Below are 23,061 nucleotides of genomic sequence, written 5' to 3'. Positions count from 1 at the left end.
GGTGCACTGCCTTGACAAATCATACCCCAATGTTATTAAACATGTCGAAACATTGTTTGACAATTTCCCTGCTCGCCTTGTAATTGGTACGCTCTGTGAATAGACTATATAAATATATTTATGAGCCGAGAAATTTAGCGCTATCAAATTAGGGCCGAGCCTAATGCATTTTTCAGTGCTGTAAATTTGGAGATAGTTGATGACTTTATGAGGATGTTTATGAGGATCCGCACTGTTTATTTTCATAAACAGCTCAGCAGATGCTGGCGAGAGCAGCTGTTGTGGTTTGTATTCTTATGGAAATGACAGGGCCAGCTGTTGTTCTGTACTTACTGTAGTTTAGCACTTGCAAGTTTACAAGTAGAATTAATCTTTCGTAATGAGGCCGGAGTGGAAAAGACCGATGGACAAGTATTACATCAGCGTAGTTATAGATCTTTTTTTTTTTTCCTTTACTATAGGCTCCTCAACATTTTAAAGCATATTCGAGATTCAGGAGAGCTATAGATGAAGCACAGGGAACCATTCTTTCTGACAGCAGGTTATATTCGTCATCAAAGTTCATAGGCAATATGTTGTATGTGGGATGAAAATCTGTGCGCAAGTCCATTCCGATTACATTGCAGCAAAAAGAGGATGGTTTAAACTCTGAGCCCTCTAGACACCTCTATCAAGATGAGGTTTACCTAAAATACCTCTGACTACAATCATGCTCTCAGCTGAAATCTTGCTCTGTTTCATTCTCTCTAGATGAGTGTCTATATTAGGGATGGCAAGATGGAAAAAAGGCTGTATATAAGTGGGCGTCTTGTGTCAGGGGGTGTGTGCACAGGTTGCTGAAGACATGAATAATTGCCTTGATGTTTGTGTGATAGCGTAAGCTATACTGCATAAACACATATGCTTGCATACATTTTCCTGCATGTTTTGTTACTACCCTAAAGAGCAGCTTTATTTCCCCTCCCAACATGTGCGCCCGCTGATGCCAGTCTGTTTGACATCAGACTCTTTCTGACACTAATATGTGTGCCAGTCAATTCAAGACCAGATTCTTGACTCGTGGATGTAAGATCATAATCTCGCCGACGGTCCCGCCATGTGGCACAGGAGTGACTCTTCAGCTCTTTAGTGACTCTTGGCTGTCACCGCACACTCTGTGAAGAGCAGCGGGCATGTCTCCAGTCAGTGAACTGCTAAATGAGGGCTTGGCCAGGCGAGCAGAAGCAGACGTGCAGCGGAGAGCTCCGTGGTTGAATTTCTTTGGATGGGACAGCTGATCTCTCTCCTCCTCTACGCCCAGGTCTTTGTCTCCTTTGCTAATTGAGCGACCTGACTGACCTTAGAGTAACATGTCACCACAGAGGGGTTAAGGCCCTGGTGTCATGTGACATAGAGCCTGTGACCTGATGTGAAGGGAAGGGCTAATGTCACAGATCTAATCCAGTGACAGGATTCAGCTCTGATCATTCTGCTTTTTTGTCATTTCCAAACCAAACAAATCACCTTGATTTGATTCCAAATGCACCTATACATTATAAAATTGGCGTGAGTGATTGTTTAAACCTTTATAAAATAATTATTCATTTTGGCTGTTAAAATGGCTACCTGATACATTGCCAAAAGGGCTTTTGAAAAGACAAAACGCAAACAGTCAGCTCAAAAGGGATTTTTCCTGCTATTCCACAACAAACAAAAAGACTGATTAGTATGTGCCATTTGTTTTTCATGTGCATTATTTACAAAAAAAAAACTAGCTCTCTTTTATTGATTGCAGTCGACAATAGCTCTTTTTATTCAGGCAGGACGTTCGTGCCATGTTGCCTAGTGACATAATGACATCCATCAGGAAGTCAAATGTCAGTCCTTTCTTGCTCTGACATTTAGTTTTGGGTACATATGGAGTCATTGTTTTGCATTTGATTTGGCTGATGTTGGAACGGCATCAAATGGGTTATTTTGCACTATTTTGAAATGACCAGTGAAGTGCTTCGGCCATCATGAGAGACTAGAGACGACTACGAAGTGGTTGCAAAGACAAAAGGCTCAGCCTTGAATCTTGAATCTGTAATCCCTGAAGTGTTGTCAGATATTACAAGAAGGTCTGCGGCAAATATCTATGAATGAGTTTGTATTGTATGAGATTGTGCAAGAGGGACTTCTTCCATCACTCAAACTGCAGGCATTTCTGTCGGGATTGTGAGAAGACTGACAGGTCTATTTACCCCTTTTCAGTCAATCAGGCAGCCTCCTTAATGTCTGTAGGCCTGTTGGATTCAGGTTCGGGTTGCAACAGAAATCTTTTGTGATGATGAAATCACAGGGTTTCCTGTCCGTTTTCCACTTTGAAGGAACTGAGGGCCTTTGTGGTGTTGTAGAAGGAGACCTGCTGTGTTTGTATGGATTTGATGAATATGTTTTGTTGCAATGATAGTCTTCTGTAGGTGTCAAACTGCCTTGTGTTCTGCTCTGATGATTGGAGGTGCTGCTCTATATGTTAAATGAATATCTATGAGATTCAGAAAAAGCTTTGATAAGGTATTTGGTCATGTTCTTCCAATATACCCATCAAAATACATATATGTGAAACCCTATCTTCGAAGTATCAGGCTTGGCGGAAATGTTTTTCATTCTGTTCTTTTTCTTATTTCTGTAACTGGATTGGACCATCTCGGCGCTTATCAGGGCCTCGGCTAAGAAGTGCCGAACTAGTTTGAGGGGTGTCTGTGAAAAGGTTCCCCTTAATCCATTTTATTTGCTCTGCTATACCTCAAAACCATTTGTCCACACAGCCCAATGTCCCCCGCTGGCCCTTTCCTCCCGCTTCTTCCAAGGATTGAGAGTGGAGGTGCAAGACACAGACTGTTTAAAAAAAAAGCCATCTGGCCAGAGGAAGAGGTGGGGTGGGGTTGGGGGGGTAGAGTCATGCTGGGCAATCAAAATGACAGACAGCAGTGAAAAGTGTTTTGTGGGCTCCCACATATATGTGAAGTAGGCTGACTTGTGAGATTTCACAGCTCCCTTTGGTCTTCAGGTAAACACTGACTTAGCCACGGTGTATCTCTTTCTCTTGCGCTTTCTGTCGTATGTTCTCTCTTACTGCCCCGTCTCATAAATATCCCCTCAGAGATTCGTGTACGCTGGTATTCGAACAATTGCACAAGCGTTTTGCATAATCAGTACAACTGAAACTAGGTGACATGATTGTTTCCTACAGAAGAAACGTGAATCGGGGATGCTAAAATTCAGCAACTGAGGCGAGAGTCGCACAATCAAAGCCTTCCTATTCTCCAAATATTATAATCGCTTGTTCTTATGCATTCATTTTCACCCCCCCCATTGTGGCCCCTTTTCCCCCCTTCCTGAAAAAAAACTCTAAATGTGTGGAGGCTTCATTTTTCACTCTCCCCAAGCGGCTCTGTTGTCAGAGAGGAACCCTTAGGAAGTCTTTATTTCTGCCAGGCAGGGCCTCTCGCGTTCCTCCGGCTTCTCCGGCCGTTCTCATGGCTGTCCCCCCACCTGCTGGGACGCTGATCCCAGGCCGAGCTGCGCTTCAGCAGGGGACAATTACTATCCCGCTCTGCCTTTGATCATCTGACCACATGGAAGCACAACAGCTGACCACATGTTTCAACAGACAAGGAGGAGGAGAGGGGAGAAGAAAAGGGTGAAGAAAGAGGAGAAGAGGGAAAAGCATTTGCCTTTCATTCTCCCTCGCACACAGCACTTTTAGAAAAAGGCCCATTCCAGGAGCGGTTGTAGTGCTTGTATAATTCTCATGATCTTTGGTGTGCGGTAAACGCCTGGACTTTTATTGTCTTGATTATGTCTTTGGATCAGAGGAGAGAGGGCTTATTACAGACATGGGGCGGCCGCATGTAAAGTTTCTTTTTGAATTTGCCTCGTCTCATTTACTAAAGCTAGCGCTGAGTGCTAGAGAAGTAATTTGAGGCTGAGCTTGTAAAAGTGAGCGCTAATTCTTCTGTCATTGTCAGCCAAATTGTCTCTGAGCCAGCTGGGCCTCCGCATAAATGCTGGCTGTGGTCAATATTGAAAGCGCTTCCACACAAAGTCAAAGCCACAGTCACAGCACTCTCGGTCTAAGATGCATGCCTCTCCAATTGTAGCTCTTGAATGGCTGAAAGCCATATGAATTGAATTGCCGTTTTAGGTGTATGTAAGAATTTGGGTCATTTAAAGGTAAAAATGTTTTCATAACTATCTTTGTTTTTGATGGAGTCACAAGAAGACATTCTATAACCTGAACTAACCTTGTCGTGTCATAAAAAGGTCAAAATATTTGAAATTTTATAAGACTCGTTGACCTTCAGACACAGTCATGAGGGTCTACAGGGTCTACATCATTTCCTGTTTATTTATTTTTTTTCCTTAAATGATGGTTGAACCACATTATTTTTTGTTGGTCCCACACATGGCTTTGATTTTGCAGATAAAACTTTTTCAATTATCAGTGTAGCAGTTGTTATTTTTGTTAGAAATCATAAGAAAAGATTCAAGTGTCAAAATACTCTTTGGTCATTTTTGTCAGTTTTGTTTTTATAGAATTTTTTACTTCATCGGAATGGTACGAAACTTGGCAAAGGTTTTGGCACTTGCTATGTGAACACACACACAAAAAAAAAATCATGGACATGATTCAAAAAGGTTAAACGGTCCTGAAAAAAATAGTCACCTTGTGCTCCTCACAGTCAAAAATGGCCGCATTGGAAATGAATGGGAGATGAATTTCATTTAGTGAAAACTTTTGGTACTGCAGCCATACAAAATCTTACTGGAAGCTAATTTTTTGAGATATTAAGCTCAAATTTTGAACACAACTATGGCTTTGATTTTCTTGCAGTTTTAGAGTAAAACATGTTTTTGAAAATATATATTTCATATAAAAATAAAATAAAAAAAATAAAAATAAAATAAAAATTATTACTTTAATTATTAAAACTATTATTACTAAATTATAATTACTATTTTTGTGCATTTTTCATAACAATAAACGTAAAATTAACTTAACTTTTTTAAACTTTTGTCACTTCAGCAATTTGACAAATGTCATCTTTAAAAAGAGACCAAAATTAAGTCTGTGCTCTAAGCATTCAAAATGTAGAAGTTGGAAATTTCAAAAAGTGAATAAATGGATTATAACTACAGCGTAAATATAATTTAGTACCATAAAATCCCCTAAAAATACAAAATATTAAATAAAAAACATTATCGAACTAAAATATAATACATTCATTTCATTGAAATAAAAAAAGAAAAGAAAATTCAGTCCTTTTTGACCAACACGCAAAGAGCACCAGGAGGCATTTTTCTTTGTTATGATTTCAGAACTGTTGTGTATTTTAAACGCTGAATGAGGCTGTGAGCTCAGCATATTTTTTCGGAGTATGTGTGGTTGCATGTGGTATGTTATTTGTTGCAGCATGTGTTCGTGCTTTATTTGTTTGTGGATGTTATTTGTATTTGCGCACGTATCCATTAACTGTGTGTGTGCATGGGAATGAATGTGTACAGTATTTGTGAGTATATTTGTGTTTGCATGCCCACTGAAGCGGACCTGAGAGGTGCTGGGATGTGTTCAGGGGGCCAGGGGTGAGGCAGCCAGACCTAGGGGAGCTGTTTGTTTTGGCCTGTTTGCTGGGGATGGCCTCCTTGAGTGTCCCTATTGTGCAGCAGATCACTTTACCACATTAAGGGCGCATGAAAAGAAGCTCTTCACTGGCACTTGGGCCCTGGCTGGAATAACAGGCAGTGTTTTGACTGGCTGCCACCTTCTATTCTGACCACTCTGCCGCCCAGCAGACGGCTCCTGTCTCAAAGAAGCCTGGGAGAAGAAATGCACAGACAGATAGTCACGTGACTCTTACTCAGCAAACAAAATGTTTTGTTAGGTTATGCCACAGTGCAGTCTTGCTAATTCTTCTCTTAATAACGTTTTTTTTTTTTTTTTTTTTTTTTTTTGGAGTCTCTTTTTTGTGCTTCTATGATAAAGATATTTGCTTTTATTTTTAAAATTTGGAAGAAGCTTGGCTTCCTCGACCGTCATGTTTTTGACAAAGCATCATTACGTATCTTACCCCCTTACAGGCCCTTTGTGCATTTTTACCTAGTTCATAATCATTTTATCCGGCAGTTAAAAATAATTAACAAGTCATGCTCTTTTGTCGTCCGCCATTATGAGTCCTCCGTCTAGCAATGAAAGGCTTCACCATAAGCACAGTCACATAATAGTGTCAAAATCTATTTTAAAGTGCAGTAATTCAGGGGTTTACAAGGCTCCATAAAACCTCAACATGGCCCAGTAATGAGAAGCATGAATGGAAACTTGGAGAGTTCTTCGTGGCCCCAGCAAAGGCGGGAGACCAAATGCAGGACACACGGCACAAAGCATGGGGGCTGTAACAAAGAAAGGCAGGAGAGACAGAGCTCTCGCTGAGTGAAGACAAGCACACATGTTGCCAATATTGGACAGACTTGTTGCATGGTTGAAGTGATGCAAGCCCTAAAGTATCTTGGTGTACAGGTTTCCGAAAGAGAATAACACTTTTATTCAGCAAGGATGCATTAAACTGATCAAATGTGTGCTGTTCTTTTAAATGTTTTATTCATCAAAAAATCCTGAAAAAAAATCACAGCTTCCTCAAAATTATGAAGCAGCACAAATTATTTTTAACATTGATAAGAAATGTTTCTTGAGCAGTAAATTAGCTTATTAGATTGATTTCTGAATGATCATGTTAAACTGAATACTGGAGTAATATATAAATTACATTTTAAATTATATTAAAATAGAAAAGAGTTATTTTAAATTATGTGTGTGTGTGTGTGTATATATATGTATATATATGAACCCAGCGGTTAGGTTAAATTTTTGACCCAACCTGCTGGGTGGTTTTATTTAACTCGGCTATTGTTTAAAAATTACTATATCGCTTGCTTAAAATGAACCCAAAATAGGTTGGAAATTAACATTAATAAGTTTAATAAATAATAAATATTTATTAAATTGCTTATTAATAAATGTTCACCTTTTGATTATTTTGCCTCTAGTAATTATATGTCTGGTTTTTAATTTTCAACCTATTTTGGGTTTGTTTTAAGCGAGCAATATAGTAATTTTTAAATAATATTTGAGTGAAACGAAACTGCCCAGCAGGTTGGTCAAACATCTAGCTTAACCCAGCTGTTGGGTTTTTCCATATTTAACCCAACCTGGGTTGTTTTTAACCCAGCATTTTTTAGAGTGTAGTAATGCATGATGTCCAATTTAGTGGACGGATGATTAATCAGAATTTTCTCCCAATCTAAAACCAATACTTGGAAAATTTATCAATGATATGACTCCATACTTGATGCTACAACATTTTTTTACCTGCAAGAGTCTCCTACACCATAAAACATTATGGGTTAAAAACAACCCAAGTTGGATTGTAAATGGACAAACCCATCAATTGGGTTGTTTTAACCCAGCGGTTGGGATGTTTGCCAAACGTGCTGGGCAGTTTTATTTAACCCAACTATTTTTTTTAAAATAACTATATGGCTGGCTTAAAATGAACCCCAAATTTAATGTTTTTTGAAACTTAAACTGAAATTAAAAATCAGACACATAATTACTAGAGGCAATAATAATCAAAAGGTGAAGCTTTATTAATAAGCAGTTTAATAAATGTTTATTGTTTAATTATTATTCATTAAACTCATTAATAAATGTTCATTTATTAAACATATTAATAGATGTTCATTTCCAACATATTTTGGGTTCATGTTAAGCAAGCAATACAGTAATTTTAAAACAACCCAATCGCAGGGTTTTCCCATTTTCAACCCAACTTGGGTTGTGTTTAACCCAGCATTTTTAGATTGAAGGATTGGATTGATATTCCGGAGAAATTTGGCATTTCTGATTGGCCGTCAGCCATCTTGGTTTAGAGAAAGAAAAAAAATCCACATACAACGATTTGCCACTTGGTGGCAATGTATAGGATGATGCTCTAGTGTCCACTGTAGAGGTTGATGTGCAACTATGCCATCAAAACATAAGAAAATGCTTTTTGAATAGCTGTCCATTGTAGTGACATCTATGCGTGTGAGGGTTAATTTATATAAACTATTTATATAGTGAGATGATATTTTATATGTACACTTTTCCACATCCTTTAAGTTGCAGATTTTCTTCAGGATTTAGCACCTCACTTTTAGAGCCATTAAAAAATGAGGGAATGTAACTACAGAACCTCTCTGCGCGCATACAGTCGTATTTCAGACTCCTTGCTGAGTTTACACTTGCTAGAGATCTCATAACTCCACATGTGGTCGGGCAGGGTTAAAAAAAACTGTGATATCTTGTAAACTTCACATTGTACACACCCTCTACTGTTCCCAGGACCTGTACAAGAGCAGGTCAAATGCAAATGTGTGAACAGTTACGCTCTTATGAAACAGTCTTCTCTTGTGGTTAAAACTCGAACAAATCTATTAGGCGCTTTCAAAGTTTACACGCGCACACTGTGTGCTCTCTTTAAAAATAAATGGAGGTGTCATGATCTATGCACTCTGAGTGTTGAGATGAGTTAGGTCTGAACTCCAGCTCCTGTCTCCAGGATGTCCTCCATAATGTCTCCAGAGACAGATGCCATGAGGCATAATTGTGCGTGGGAAGGATGCTGTGCTTGTACAGTTACAGCAACTTATCAGTGCGCTGTTATTGAGTTGCTGTGTTCGGTAGATGTAAGAAATTCGGCTGGTACAGATTATAATTGACATAAAGCTGTTTATGCTGCTGAATACAGTCTTTGAATACAGTCTTTGACTACAAGGTAATAAGTGTGTGGGTATGGCCAGTCTTTGATTTACAGACTGAAGGCTGAAATCCATTGTAAATCACTAGAGAGAAATCACTTTCAAAATGTTATTACAGGAACATTTGGTATTATTATTGGAGGTCATAAATGTTTCACTTTTAGAGCATCTTGGCAGCCATTAATGCATTTTTGGCTGTTTGCCTCCAACCACCATGCTATAGATCCAATGAAACAGATCCAGAATACATTTTAAATGTGTATAGTTTTTTTTTTTTTTTTTTTTTTTTTTTTTTGAGAGAGAGAGAGCGAGTGACTTATTTCAAGCTTGTATTTAACAGTTGCCTTAACCAGTTATTGTTTCTGACTCAGCAGAATGTAAAATGCTCTGTCTTTAACAGACGTACGGAATTGCTGGGTAGTTATAGAGCTTATTGTGTTTGTTCAGTTAATGGCTACTATAGGCAATAAATTATTTACTTTCTATACATGTGAGAGTAGTAATTACGCAGCTGTCCCTGCCTCTTATCCAGGTCCCAAAGTGGTCTTGATGGAGAACGTGTCATTCCATATTAATTCAAAGCATATCACTTTGTGGTTTGCTGTCAAACTTTTCAAATTGAGAGGATGTTATGTAGGATGCCGTTTTAATATCTGTGGCAATAAGTTGAGTTTGTGTGGATAGCTCTAATTTACGACCTACTCGTCCATTCATGATGCAACAACTTGCCATTGACTTGACGTTAAAATAAATAAAAATAAATAAATAGTGACTTCACACATTAATTTCTTTGTTCTGCCAATCCACTGGCCATCAAAAACCATTCAGTATAGAAGAGATCGCTTAAAAATATATAAATAAATAAAAGCATGAGAATAGCCAGGCTTTTTACTCATCAGCCTTTGATTACTTTTAATTGGAGAGCAATTTTCTTTCAAAAAGAGCGAGTGTGTGTGTGTGCAGTAAAGGAGATGACAGGTCTAATGGTTAATTGAAAAGAAAATGTGTCAGGCAGGAATAGAGAGATATGAATGCACGTCAGAATGACTGAAATGTGCACAATAAGAGACAACCGTGTCAGAGTAGAGGCTCTTCAATCTTGTCTGTCCGGTTTGTTTCCATCACATATTAAAGCACTAAACATTTTTACCTCTGAATCTCTTACTTGCCATATCTGCTTACTCTCACCACCCCAAGCATTTAAAATAACCCAAGGATGAATATAGAAGTATTACTTCTGTCTGATTTGGGTGAGGTGACTTTTAGAGCCCCTGTAGCAGTCTGGTTGTTGCCTAGTGCATGTGACATGCAGACCAGTGAGAACTGAAGCTACTCACGCTGCAGCTGCTGTTAATGTATGTTATTAAAGTGTATAGTAATTTTTCCTGTAGTCTTGCTGCTGGGCGTGATGGGTATCTCTTGTTTCTGCATAGCCAAATGCAGAATTATAAAGTGCATCGGTCAGAAATGAGGCTTTATCAAACAAGTGCATTTGAACAGAGTGGTTTTAAGAAGGGAAATATTTGAATTTGTATTTATTTTTGTGCTATTGGTGTGAAGTAATTTATGAAAAGTGTGACTACTTTTGACACGGTTCTGGTAAACGGTGGGTGTTCCAATTTTTTTTGACCCCTGGAAGTTTAATTGGTTGAAGTTGGATTTGTAGTGGACAAGGGAATGTACATCCGCTTTCCTTCAGCCAGATCTTTTGGATGGTCTGACTGTGAGACTGAATTTATTTAATAGGGTCCCACTCTCCCACTCTCAGGGGGAAGCTGGAATTAAACATGGATTAATAATTGACATGGATTAATCCTTAATCTACATGTTCTGTCTGTCTGTCTACATGTTCAGACAGTAGTCTGTCTGCTGAACTGTCCATGACACAGTATTAAAAATCCCAACAGTGTATAAGATGTTTTAAAAGTTAACAACTTTAGAGATCAGGCATGTTTTGGTCCCATGATCTCTCTCATGCCTTTCAGTATTGTTTATGATTAGTCAAATGACTAATCATTTTAGAAGTTATTTTATTAAAATGTGGGCATTTAAACAATGTAATGCTTTAAATCCGGTATGCCTTAAGCTTATCTTCTCAATAAAATGTTTATTCAGGGTTTACGGAGGATGGAGAAGAAACCCTGAAGTTTCTGTTAAAGCAAAGGGCAAAAGATACTTGTAGATCACATATTCAAAAATGAAATGCATGTCTGAGAGGTTGCAAAAGGCCCCAGTACTACAAACCTGCATGGTCCACAGATTCCTTGCATTGCTTGCTTTGTATATTATTGATGGGAGTAACAAATGGAGTATTATTAGGTATTTCAATTAAGAGTGTGAAATGCAAATACATTTAAAAAGAGCACAAAGCACAAAAATCGTTGTATAAACATATAGTCCTTTTTAGTTTTTAGCAATTATAAAAATGTTCTGTGAATGTAGCATGAACATTAGCCCCCTTCTGAGCTATTATGCTGGCTGTCTGGTGTTGCAATTTTACACTTCACTGACTCCGACAACCAGTCTACTTGAGCCCGAATGCCCCAGATTTCACCTTATTTAGGTGATGTACCAAAATCATTTAAGGCGCAGGCACATTTGGCAAAATTAAACAAAATACAGACACGTAGCACCTTTTCTGAGGTTATGACGGAATAACGCGTTTTGTCGCAAAAATGGTCACATAGCCTACATCTGAAAGCAAATTTTAGGCCTGTATTACAAATTTCGTTGTATATTGTATTTAAATTGTCAGTGTTCGGGTTATTTTCCTCTTTAATCTTAAATCTGTAGATTTATGATTATCATTAGACTATGTAGACTATGATTATCAGTACAGCCTATGCTAACATGAGGGAAAAAAAACAGTTCTGGTAACTTAGTGGTTAAATATCATGCTGCAGAGTTTACTTTTTTTAAGGCTTGAATTATGTCCGTTTTGAGTGATTTTATAGGAAATATCACATCACAATATATCAACTAATGTTAGAAAGACAAAAATTCCCGCATGTTGAATGAACGTTCGTTTTGGCAATTTTTTAAACTCCATGACGACTACTCTACCCTCACGTTTTCACTCTTACACACACACAAAAGCATAACACTTTCGAGTTTTCTGAGACAGGGAAATTGCAGCAATCTGACCTAGTGCATGATTGAAGTTTCTTTGACAGTCATTTCGAGTGAGTTTCTCAAGGACTTGCCAAGTGAATTGTTAATAACTCTATGCTCTGACTTTTCTTTTCGCGCGAATTACGGGGTTAAGCCGGACTGTCTGTGACATTTATGACAAACATTGACAAAGTATGGCTTGACTTGAGAAGTGTTTAGTTATACAGAAAACAGTGCATCTAATGCATGCTTCTACGTAAAATGTACGTGTACTGCATGTAAATGTGTGTACGATTATTATTGTTGTTAGCGTTTATTTTGAACGGCTATTTAATGATTTGTTTTGTTAAACACATTAAATCGCATTATCTCTGAATTCAACTCGCTCGCATATTTTTAGGTGCAGGGGATAGAGATGATATTTCAGTCTTTCAGCGTAATAACGGTCTATTTTGCATTACAATAGCGATTATGTTGTGTTGCGCATGTACATCAGATATTGAAAATATGATAGTATAGTCATGCAAAAGATGCCTTTTTTAAAGTATTGTGTTTAAAAAAAAACGCTGGTGCCTTCACCAGCCTATTATATAAGGGTAGGATTTTGTTCCATGCTCATGGAACATGGAAATTAACAGATTTTCAATTATACATTATTTGTCTTTCAAATACTCTAACTTGATTTTAATTTGCAGCCAATTAACTTACCTTTTTGTTCATCGTCACAATTACAAAATCTTCCATTTGAATCTGTACATTAATATACATTATGAAACATCATTACAGTGTCATGTACCCCTTAAGAAAATTAGTGATGTGAACGTGGATTTTGTGATTGCAATTGGTTGTGACAACAGCAGCAAGGCTGTAAACATATTCACAGGTACTTGTGCTCTCTTCCTTTGTCTTCGCTCACTTTAAAAAGAAAAAAAAAATATCTGAAACCAAAGTGTGTGATCCGTTTTCTGTAATGTCCCTCAAAATGAAAAGATGAAACCGGAAAAACAATTACACAGGAGATTGGCCCTGGGGTATTGAGAGGGGTTGGATTGACTCTGATGCACCTTTGGACCTTGCATTATCCTGGCATGAGGTCTCTTTGGCAATAGCCAAGCAATTTCCAACAGCACCTGGCCGCCCACCCCCTGATAGCCTCTATACCTGTACATACACACACACTTTAAAGTGTGCATAATTACTTTTTTTGGACAAAGAGAAAAAATGTGAATTCACAACTAGTTTGAAGTAACCTCAGGAAATAAATCTTTACCTGGATGAGCTACACTGTAAATCTTCCATAAAGAACTGCTTGTACCTTTTATGTTCATGTACTATTATCATCAGAGAGTAAATTATGAAAAGAAAAAAAAATGTGACTTGATCAATCAAATAATGTGTAATCTTTCAGTCCATGTTTTGAATTAATGACTGAAAGACTTTTTAAGAGTCAGTGATATGTCAGCTGGAGCAGAAGTGATACTTTCTGACCCAATGATTATGCCTTTTGTATTTTGTTGCTTTAGTTTTAGTATTTATATAGGCTTCCAGCCACTAGCACCTGCTCTCTCGCCCCCTGCAGTCCCTGACCCTTGTTTGCAAGTGTTAACTGATGCAATGATGGCACAGCTCAGGCCACCTTAACTCCCTGAGTCATAATGACAAACCAGTGGACATCAGCTTCTAGTGATTAATATAGTATGCTATATTATTATAAATATCTTATATTATTAATATGGCCAATTAGTGATTAATTAATAGACAAATTTCCAAAGGTCCAGCTGAACAAATCTGTTGGCGGATATATTGACGTGATTTCTTGATTTTCCTCTCTAAAGCAAATGAAGATAATTCCCTTATTATTTGCTACACTATTATATGATGATATTGGTCACTTCCGAGCTTTTAGGCTAATTTGATTCCATGTGTCTTTACAGTCTTTTTTTATGATGAACATCTACGATAAGATAAATGCATAATGCATGGATCGGGGTATTTTCTCCAAAGCCGGACATTAAAATGTATATTGCTCTAATATAAGCTATTGCTCCACCGGATTGCTGATCCTCCCCCAAAAAAGAAAGAAAAAAAGCTCATGAAAATTAACAAAGTATTGCGCTGAAACAGTCTCCCCGATCGCTTTCATAATTTGATTTATGTTTTATTTATTTTTTGTCTTGGAGACAAACTTTGAAAGGAGGGGTGCCCTCAGACAGACAACATGTGATGTTGCAAAGAAGTATTGAGTACTCGCTCTTTTTAAGGTGCAAATGGATTCGCAGCGTTCTTAAACAGGCTACGTAAATTTGCGAATAGTAAGCCTACTTCAAATTATTTTTGGAGTGTATAAAGTATCCTACTTGGCTCTGGGAATTCATTCTCACTTCTCATTTATTTCGCACACTCAATATATGAGGTCTCAGTAGTTTACTTCTGATCTCTGTGCGCTAACAATCCCGTTGCACATAAGGTATAGGCCTACATAAGTTAAAATGTCCACTAACATAACAAACCGAAAAGGAAAGACCAAGTTACAGACTTGCTTTCAAAAAAAAAAAAAAAAAAAAAAAAAAAAAAAGCAGCTGACACTTGTTAGGCTTTTAAAGTAACAGAAAAATCCCCCCATTCCATTCAGGGATGTAAAGGGTAAAATCAATTTAAACGCAAACTTTACGAAGTTAAATGATGGTTGTATTTACCTTGCTTTAACATTATAATGGACTTGCAGCACATCCAAAGTAGATTTTGAAAGGGCACATCCTGGATTAACAGTCATATTGAGCACCTTTGCATATTCATCGCTTTTCCTGCAGGTGAATAAGCATCGGTAGAGCTCACTGAAAAGGATTAATTGACGTGCAAATTGTCTCTACCTTCCACATCGCTGTTGTATTGTTTGGTAAATATAGCGAATTAAACACAAATACAGCCCAATTCACTTATTTTATAGCGTATTGTGCATAAGCTTTGGAGTTGGAGATTTTCACACCTAGCCTAACACTGTTTTATGTGTAAATACAAGTAGGCTAGCATATACAGTTAAAATTAGGGCAAAGATCATTTATCAAAAAATGATGCTATAAATTTATTCTTTGTGTCTAGGCTAGGGGAATTGAACGAATAAATGTTTTGATGATTGGCTATTTGCAGTTTTTTTTAAAAAGTAGCCTACACAACAACGGAAATCATTTACCTGGACTAAAAGCATCCCTTATGGAATAAAGTTGTTTGATCGCAGTTAATTCATGTCTGCATAAGAGGGCTGGTAGTGTGTGTTTATAAGCGAGGTGATGACGTCTTTGGGTGTTTCTAATGTTTTAAAGTAAAGTAACACGTGAGTAAACTGATATGCTAGCTCACGGGAACATGTGGTGCTGACTACATCACGCCACGTTCAAGGTAATTCATCTCATGAGTTTATCATGACCGCGCACTCAGTTGCGTGACAAAAAGCGTTTGGAACCGGCTCGTGTCGGTTTATCCTCTTAGACAGTGCCACCCCGCTTAGCCAGCAAAGCTTTGAGATTGAGTGTGGCTTCAGGGAGGACTAGGGAAAGGACCCTAAATTAGTACTATTAGCCGGAATGCGCATCAAACCCATAAACACTTGAATACTTCTATTCTTATCTCAGTGTGTTTAAAGTAATAAAACAAGTGGTAGCCTATTTTAGAACATTTTCTGTTAGATTACAGATTTCTTAAACCTAGTTGATAAAACCAAAACCCTGCCGAACATTTCTTATATCTGCTTGTGTAAAGCCAGCATTTTATTTACAACAGATACATTCGGTGTTTTAATTCTCCCAACTAACAACCGCTACTCTTCAAACTCCTGCCACGTGACTGCAGTGCCGACGTGTTTTTTAATCGTGTTCATACTTCATTAGAAAAAGCCGGTTATTCTTTAGACTGGTATTTTCCGAGGACCAAACATTCTCTTATAATAACACTACAGTTTTAGTTGTTCGCAGCAGCTTTAAAATGAGACCGAACGAGCGTTCTCATTTAGTCAAGCTCAGTGTATCGGTGTGCCTCAGCAAAATAGTCAGCGCCATGTTGTTACGTCACCACATATGTCAGATAGACACGAGCCGATGGCATGAGGAGAAATATGTTGTCTGAAATAGAAGTGCGCTTGCGCAGAAAACAGAAAAGATTCGGTTTAAATGAATTTTGGAAAACTGTTTATATATGAAGGTGGGGGTGGGTTTGAAATGAAGGTGGAGTCTATGGGGGTTGGGCTAAAATACTGCATACCAAGCGAGGAAGAAAAAAAGAGCCCGGCAGGTCCTCCAAAAATAATGCTTGCCTTTATAGGCTTTAAAGCGTAAACTTGAGTCAGTTTAAAAAATATATTGCGTGTTCACACCATATCCTTTCCTTGATTTATGTTTCTAAATAGACTAAATATATATAATTTTATAAAGGCCTATACATTTTAAATTCTGCAGCAATATCTGAGTTAATGCTGTAATGTTTGGCTATATATTTTAATAATTTGATTGAGATAATCAGTAGCCTAGACTATCTGTATAATGCAATGGAATTGTACAGTCTGCCACTGGGGCAATATTGTTTTTACCGCGCGTTTCTGCCAAGCCCAGCCTACAGAGAGAATGGCTTAGTTAGCGTATGTCTCGGCAGAAAGTTTTTAAACAAACTTAGCAGCTTTCAGGCATGTGTATACTCCCCAATGTCCTAAAATAATCATGTGTTTAAAAAGTGTTAAGCTGCGTTAACGCTACAAAATTCGGAACTTTTTCGTCCCTCAAAGAAACAAGATGCTAAGATGGCGGCATGTTACTGTCAAGTTCAAGTGTGTTGCTGCTTCGTACATTTGGAGTAAGGCGTATGCTTTAAGTTCAAGGTTAGAACTTGGAACAAGAGGAAAAATAGCAAAATAAAAAACTGAAAAAGAAAAACTGAGGTCTTCATTTGTGACATTTCAGGATTTGTTTTAATTCCAGTCAAAAACTTGTTCACATTTTGTCATCAATAGTTTGTTAAACAAACCAACAAACAATAACCCTACTTCGAAAGAAAGTACAAGATTTTGCTGAATTCTGAATAGGTATGTTGAAGTAACATTGTTTGCCTCGAAAATGGCACAGTGACACAGTTCATCAGTTAAACATGTGCTTTTCAGGAATAACTTGATGCGTGACCCATTTCCACGAGAAAATGTCACAATCACATTCAAGCTCCATTTGTACATTAGATCTGTCTAAGATCAGGGCTGGAGATACATCGAAGGTGGCTGAAATAAATCTTTATTTCTTTTAACTTAACGTATAGAAAATAGTATATAAAACATATATTCATTAAATTATTTAAATAAACGTATTTATATATCACCGTTACTCACGAGGTACTGTTTTTTTTTTTTTTTTTACGTTTGTTTTCAAAAGTAGTGCTGGTGGTTTGAAATCATGTTCATAAGCACAATATATTTATATGCATATTTTAGTCTCTTAAAAAATATGTAACAATGCAATGCTGTAACTCTTGGTGTCACTGAACACATAATTCCCTCACTTTTCCACCTTAAAAGTTCTAGTACTCTTAATACTAAATTTCATTCACACATACAGTTCCACATCTGGAGAAGTTATTCACATAAAACAAGCAAATGTGTAATCAAAGTTTTCTATATGTTATACCACAGTACTCATAACAAACAACACGCTATATTCACAGAAGAACTACATTTAAAACAATGCAAACTGACAGACAGAAAGTTTTATTTTGAGAATGTTGTGACAGATCATTGCTCCTCTTTGACACATTAAACACAGATTTGCATCCACAAAGACAGTTCTTGAACCATCAAAAATGGAATACCATACTGATTCAAATGGCTGTACCTTAAACCCAAGAATATAGGCTAATGTCTTTTACACTGTCACACGAGTTCAAAGTTGATGCATGAATGAAAGCTATACTATTGCATGGTGTATCTGATCAAAAGGTGGCGTGTCGATGGAAAAACACTGGTCAGTGGGCCTCTCGAATTTGTAAGTGTTCCTTAGAGATGTAGTCTATACTCTGATGCTAAGAGTAAGAGAAAACAAAAATACAAAATTTCGATAAGAACCAGAAAGTCTATTAGCTCATATGGCTGATTCATCAGTGATTTCAAGAAAAAGAAAAAAAAATTAAACCCAATGTTTTTTTTTTTTTTTTTTCTTTTATCTTTTTATACCGGTCCTCACATGAACTTGACGTTGGTAAATGCATACTTGAAACTATAGATCATGTCATGTTATAATATTAATATAATTAATACTTTACGACCCAGATAAGACACATTTATTGGTTAAAAAAGATACAATCGTATCGTGGGAACTTTAGAACTGACTCCCTTTTTCATCGTTGAAACTGGTTATTGACTCAAAACTGTACAGTCTTGTTAGAAAACATTTCCATAAATATCATTTAAGATTCGGCTGTTTCGCCGATAATTAAATTACAAATTGATAAATATGGCATCATGGATATGTATTTACATCATTATTAACAAAGGCAACGTTATATTCAAAGGTAACAATCGTAAGCTAATACCACATTCTCCACCTGAAAACGGACTTGGACAACAGATTTGACTCCATCAAACAAGGAAATACATTCACGAGTAGGCTATATACTTATTTATGTTTTATTTTTTTGTTCAAGTTCAAGACAAAGACTTTGGCACGTTTCTTAAGACTGTCTGAAGTTTTAACAATCAATCAAAGGTGATGTGAGTGTCACCTTAATATAAAACACCGTGAAATATTCTTTCTTTGCCATTTATTTTTAAATATTTTTTTCAGAAAATATATAAAATGAAAAATAAAATAATCATCTGAAATCTGAAAACTAAAGGAAAACCATTTATTCTTAGAAAGTGTTATTTTGTTATTTTATGCCTTGCTAGTTTTCTTCGAACTCGGAATAAAGTCAAAATTTCGAATCCTGAGAATAGACGAGGCCTGTTGGCGCACTCTCATCTTTTCCTGTTGTTTCAATGCCATTTTGTACGCCATAGCGTAAATAGTTTTTTTTTAAAGGTTGCTTCAACCTTTTGGTCCACCTTTTGAGTGTCTGCTTGAAGCTTCAAACGTACCATTCGTTAAAATTAGGCGGTAGTCCATCGCTGTGTGCAGATGTATTTTGCACCGCAGACGTGGGTGTTTTTGTCGGGTCTTCAGTGTTCGCAGAAACCAGCACTGGCGGCGTGGAGGACTCGTATCCAGAACTAGCAGCTGGAGACGACTCTGAGCCTTGTGATTCGTGTACCTTCAATTAAAACGTCCATAGATGTATGACATACAGGCAATAACACGCTTATTCGTGGTATGGTTAAACTTTAGGAATTCTGGACTATGTTATACATTTGTGAACCAAAACAGAGAACAATTCCAGACCTGCTTAAAATTAATTTGAACGCTTTCTAAATTTAGGCCTATCTAATGGGTTTTAATCTTTACAGCATTTAAAAGAAAAACATTTATTTGTATGATTTATTTTTGGTTGCAAAATCAGAAAATGTCCCTTACCTTCATATGTTTCCTGAGAGAGCTGGGGTGTGTATAGGACTTGTCACACACTTTGCAGATATATGGCTTGTCAGATGTGTGCACGTGCATGTGCTTTTTCCTGTCGCTGCTGTTCGCAAATCGCCTGTCGCAGCCGTCGAACTCGCATTTAAATGGCTTCTCACCTGCAAGTGAGAGCAAACACTGGGGTTTTAGGAATATAACTTTTTTTTTTTTTTTTCATAGAGCGACTGTTGAGCACAACTTTCAGTTATGTAATATGCCTTTCGAAATAATAGGCCATGGTGCGCTCACGCCAAATGGTTTAGTTACCCACATATCACGCTGCTTGAGAGTTCGTGCTGTTATTCCTTACTATTTTACTTCCCAAGCATCTTTAACCAACACGCCATGCATCGTCGTGTAAATTGGATTGCAATTGCTTAACAATTTGTGCACACGGTTCTTGTCTGGCAAGTGTAATATAGACTATTCAACAGCTTGCTTTACATTTCATGTGTATCTCGAAAGGGGTCATTTTTAGGCACAAATCCAGGTATCAGACTCGATGCACTTCGACCAGTTCAAACTTTCCTAGACCAATGTGTAGCATTTTATTCAGCAATCCACAATTCAGAAATCCCCACAATTACTAACTTTATAGCCACAAGCATCAAGAATAGTTTCACAAATAAAAGAGGACGGTCCATTCACAATTCATCTCCACAACCACTCATGTAGATTTGAAACCTCAGAGTTGCTATGTATATACATTTGAACAAAAATATATTTACCTCAATCGAAAAGATAAGATAGAAGGGGAAAATTCTTAATAAGGGTTATGAGAGATCAAAATGAGTACTTCCCAAACATTTGACCAATGTATTTAATTCCTCCAAACCTAAAGTGTAGTTAAAGTACTTGTGGCAGTTTGTTAAACTCTCTATTTACTTTAAAAAAATAATTGAAAAGTAAATGTACTCTTTAAAAAAAAAAAAAAAAAAAAAAAAAAATGTATTAAAGAACTGAATTTAACCTAGGCCTATACATAATTTACGCATAAATAACCCAGTTAAACGTTTATTTTTCCAAAACCAGTAGGTAATCAAAAAAAGGGGGGGAAATATGAATGCCTTACCTGTGTGAGTTCTTTTATGAATTTTAAGATTTTCTGATCTTGCAAAGATTTTCCCACAACCGGGGAACGGACAAGGGAACGGTTTCTCTCCAGTGTGCACTCGGATGTGGTTCACGAGTTTGTATTTGGCCTTAAAGGATTTTCCCTCTCTCGGGCAGTCCTCCCAATAACAAACATGATTACTCTGTTCTGGGCCGCCAACGTGTTCCATCGAAACATGTGTCACCATTTCATGCATTGTGCTGAAAGTTCTGTCACAAGTCTTTTTAGGTCTGTTCATCTGATTCTCATCTATCCACTTACAAGACAATTCTTGCTTAATAGGCTGCCGCATGTATCTGAAGAAGGCCCCCGGACCGTGGTGTGTGGGTACGTTCATCCCCATGTTCATATTGATGGGATGGTTGTAGTTATGGAGCTGAGCGGTGCCGTAAGGGTCCGTACGAGGGCTCGCCACAGGTCGGTACGGATCTGGGCGGCCAAAAATGTCCCCGCGTAAACCCAGGTGCATTTGGCTGTTTACAACATGTCCTCCTGGTGAAGTGTGGCTCACGCTCTGGTCGTGAAGTCCAGGAAACAACAGATGTCCCGGGTTGTCCGAAATTCCGGGGGGGCCGTGTAGACTCCCAGCAGAAGCGGCAAAGATTCCATGCTGGGCACTCGGTGGTGCGGTCTCTCCGATGCCTGCGCCCCTGTTTCTGAAGAGAAAGTCCCTGGTCGAATTGAATGCTCCACCGGCGTAAGAACCAACTTGTCCTCCATGGTGGTGTCCGAGCGCGGCTGCATATCCAGTAGCTTGTGGTGTGAACGCTGATGTCTGGCTTGAGGCGATATCGTGAGTAACGGGACTTATCTTGAAGGCAGCCGAGTGAGATGAATCTGCGAAGGGACTAAGCCCCAGCCCGGGGTCTCGGTTTCCCAACTCATGGTGTCTAGGCGTTCCGAACCCCCCTACTCCTAGTGACGGGAACTGAGGAGCGCTATCAAGGAGCATAGTCATTGGGCTCAATCGAGAAAAAGCAAGTGAAAAAGAAAAAAAAAAAAACGTGAGAAACCCCAGGTTAGTGGAGTGAAGTGGGTAACGGTAAACTGAGCACAATTTCACGTAAGCTTGAATAAAGAAATCTTGAATTGAAAAACGAAATGATAATCCCGGGTCTCGGTAAACGGGAGAGAAACTCCCGTAACTGGGATCCGTGAGAAAGAGGATCAAACTTCCCCCCCTTTCCAGACGAATGATGTCCTTGGACTGATAAAGTCAATCACTCACTCCTTGCACATAAATGAGCTCGGGAGGCAGCTCTACGCTGTCCAATGAAAGGACAGCTCTTTCTTAGTCACGTGACGGATAGGAAGGGCGATAATTGGCTGCATGTTCGTTGATTGGCAAGGTTTAGTATTGAAAATGGCAGTTCGTTTCAGTGAGTAGATTTGATTGGTTGCTCTTGGCATTATTTGCAGGTAAAGGAACGGGACTTTATTTCGGTTCAGTAAGAAAGGCTTGTTTATTTGCCGAGCTTAGCATGTCAGCTGTGCCCAAAGTTACATAAACTTTCAGGATTTGCTTGGCAATGTGTTTCTCAAAATAAACTTAAAATAAACCGAATCTCTTTAAAAAATAAAGACTTAAAAGAAAAAGGGGAAAAGTGACTTATTAAATAAATGTAATTTGAATGATAATACAAATAAGATAATTTGTAAACATCTATCTATCTATCTATCTATCTCATATGTAGCCTACATTTATGCATCCATAGAGTTCATTGCATGGAGTTCTGAATTTCTTGAAGCCGTATGAGAGTGAAACATATATACGACTACATAGTGTAGAACCCAAGAATAAGAGAGAAAGAAATATGTTGATAATTATATTATTCCGAGGATTTTTTCACGGCGCCAAAAATTCTTGCTATTGAGGAAGTTTCACAGGGTTGCTGGTGACTCGCTGCAGGACACATAAAATCTGATCAAGTTCAGAGACGCGATGAGTGTTTCAAGCAGCGCTTTTTATACCTCCAAGCCATTTCACGTTCCCTCTCCCCTTCAATCTGTCCTCGAAAGGAGCTCCCTTTTATATTTTAGAGATTAAAAAAAAAAAATCTTTAAATGAGACCCTCATTCTAGTCCTCAGCTACCACGCTTTCACTTTCAGCACATTTTCTACGAGGGAAAAAAAAACCGTATATTAGGCCTTGTCTAGTTAAAGGTGAGTAATTTATTTTTCAGTAGATGCATTATAAAAGTGCCCTGTTGATCAGTTTCATGTTGTATTTAGGTAATATAATATATTTTTTTTCTAAAACAGGCACGATTTAGTATATGTTTCTAATAAATGCATTTTTATTAATGTAGTAGTCTAGTAAATGTTTAATGGTTATTTGTCTTGTCATTAGAATAGCATATGCATTTCACTTTTATTTCTCCTAAGATTTTTTGCTATATATATATATATATATATATATATATGCCTAAAAACACACA

The 23,061-nt window shown here is 37.7% G+C and overlaps 1 protein-coding gene across 1 annotated transcript; it reads right to left on the bottom strand.

Annotated features, from left to right (window-relative positions):
• Positions 1 to 17,280: 17,280 nt before the first annotated feature.
• On the bottom strand, positions 17,281 to 21,854 carry zic3 (zic family member 3 heterotaxy 1 (odd-paired homolog, Drosophila)). Its single transcript, XM_051860502.1, has 4 exons — positions 20,581 to 21,854; positions 19,464 to 19,627; positions 19,031 to 19,203; positions 17,281 to 17,976 (listed from the first exon to the last, which is right to left on the bottom strand). The coding sequence occupies exons 1-4, from the start codon at positions 21,578 to 21,580 to the stop codon at positions 17,964 to 17,966; spliced, it is 1,350 nt and encodes a 449-aa protein (XP_051716462.1). The 5' UTR covers positions 21,581 to 21,854; the 3' UTR covers positions 17,281 to 17,963.
• Between the last annotated feature and the right edge of the window lie 1,207 nt (positions 21,855 to 23,061).

Source organism: Ctenopharyngodon idella, chromosome 14, assembly GCF_019924925.1.
Source record: "Ctenopharyngodon idella isolate HZGC_01 chromosome 14, HZGC01, whole genome shotgun sequence".
Classification (NCBI taxonomy): domain Eukaryota; kingdom Metazoa; phylum Chordata; class Actinopteri; order Cypriniformes; family Xenocyprididae; genus Ctenopharyngodon; species Ctenopharyngodon idella.
The sequence above is the reverse complement of the archived record's forward strand: the minus strand, read 5'-3'. Positions and strand labels throughout refer to the sequence as shown.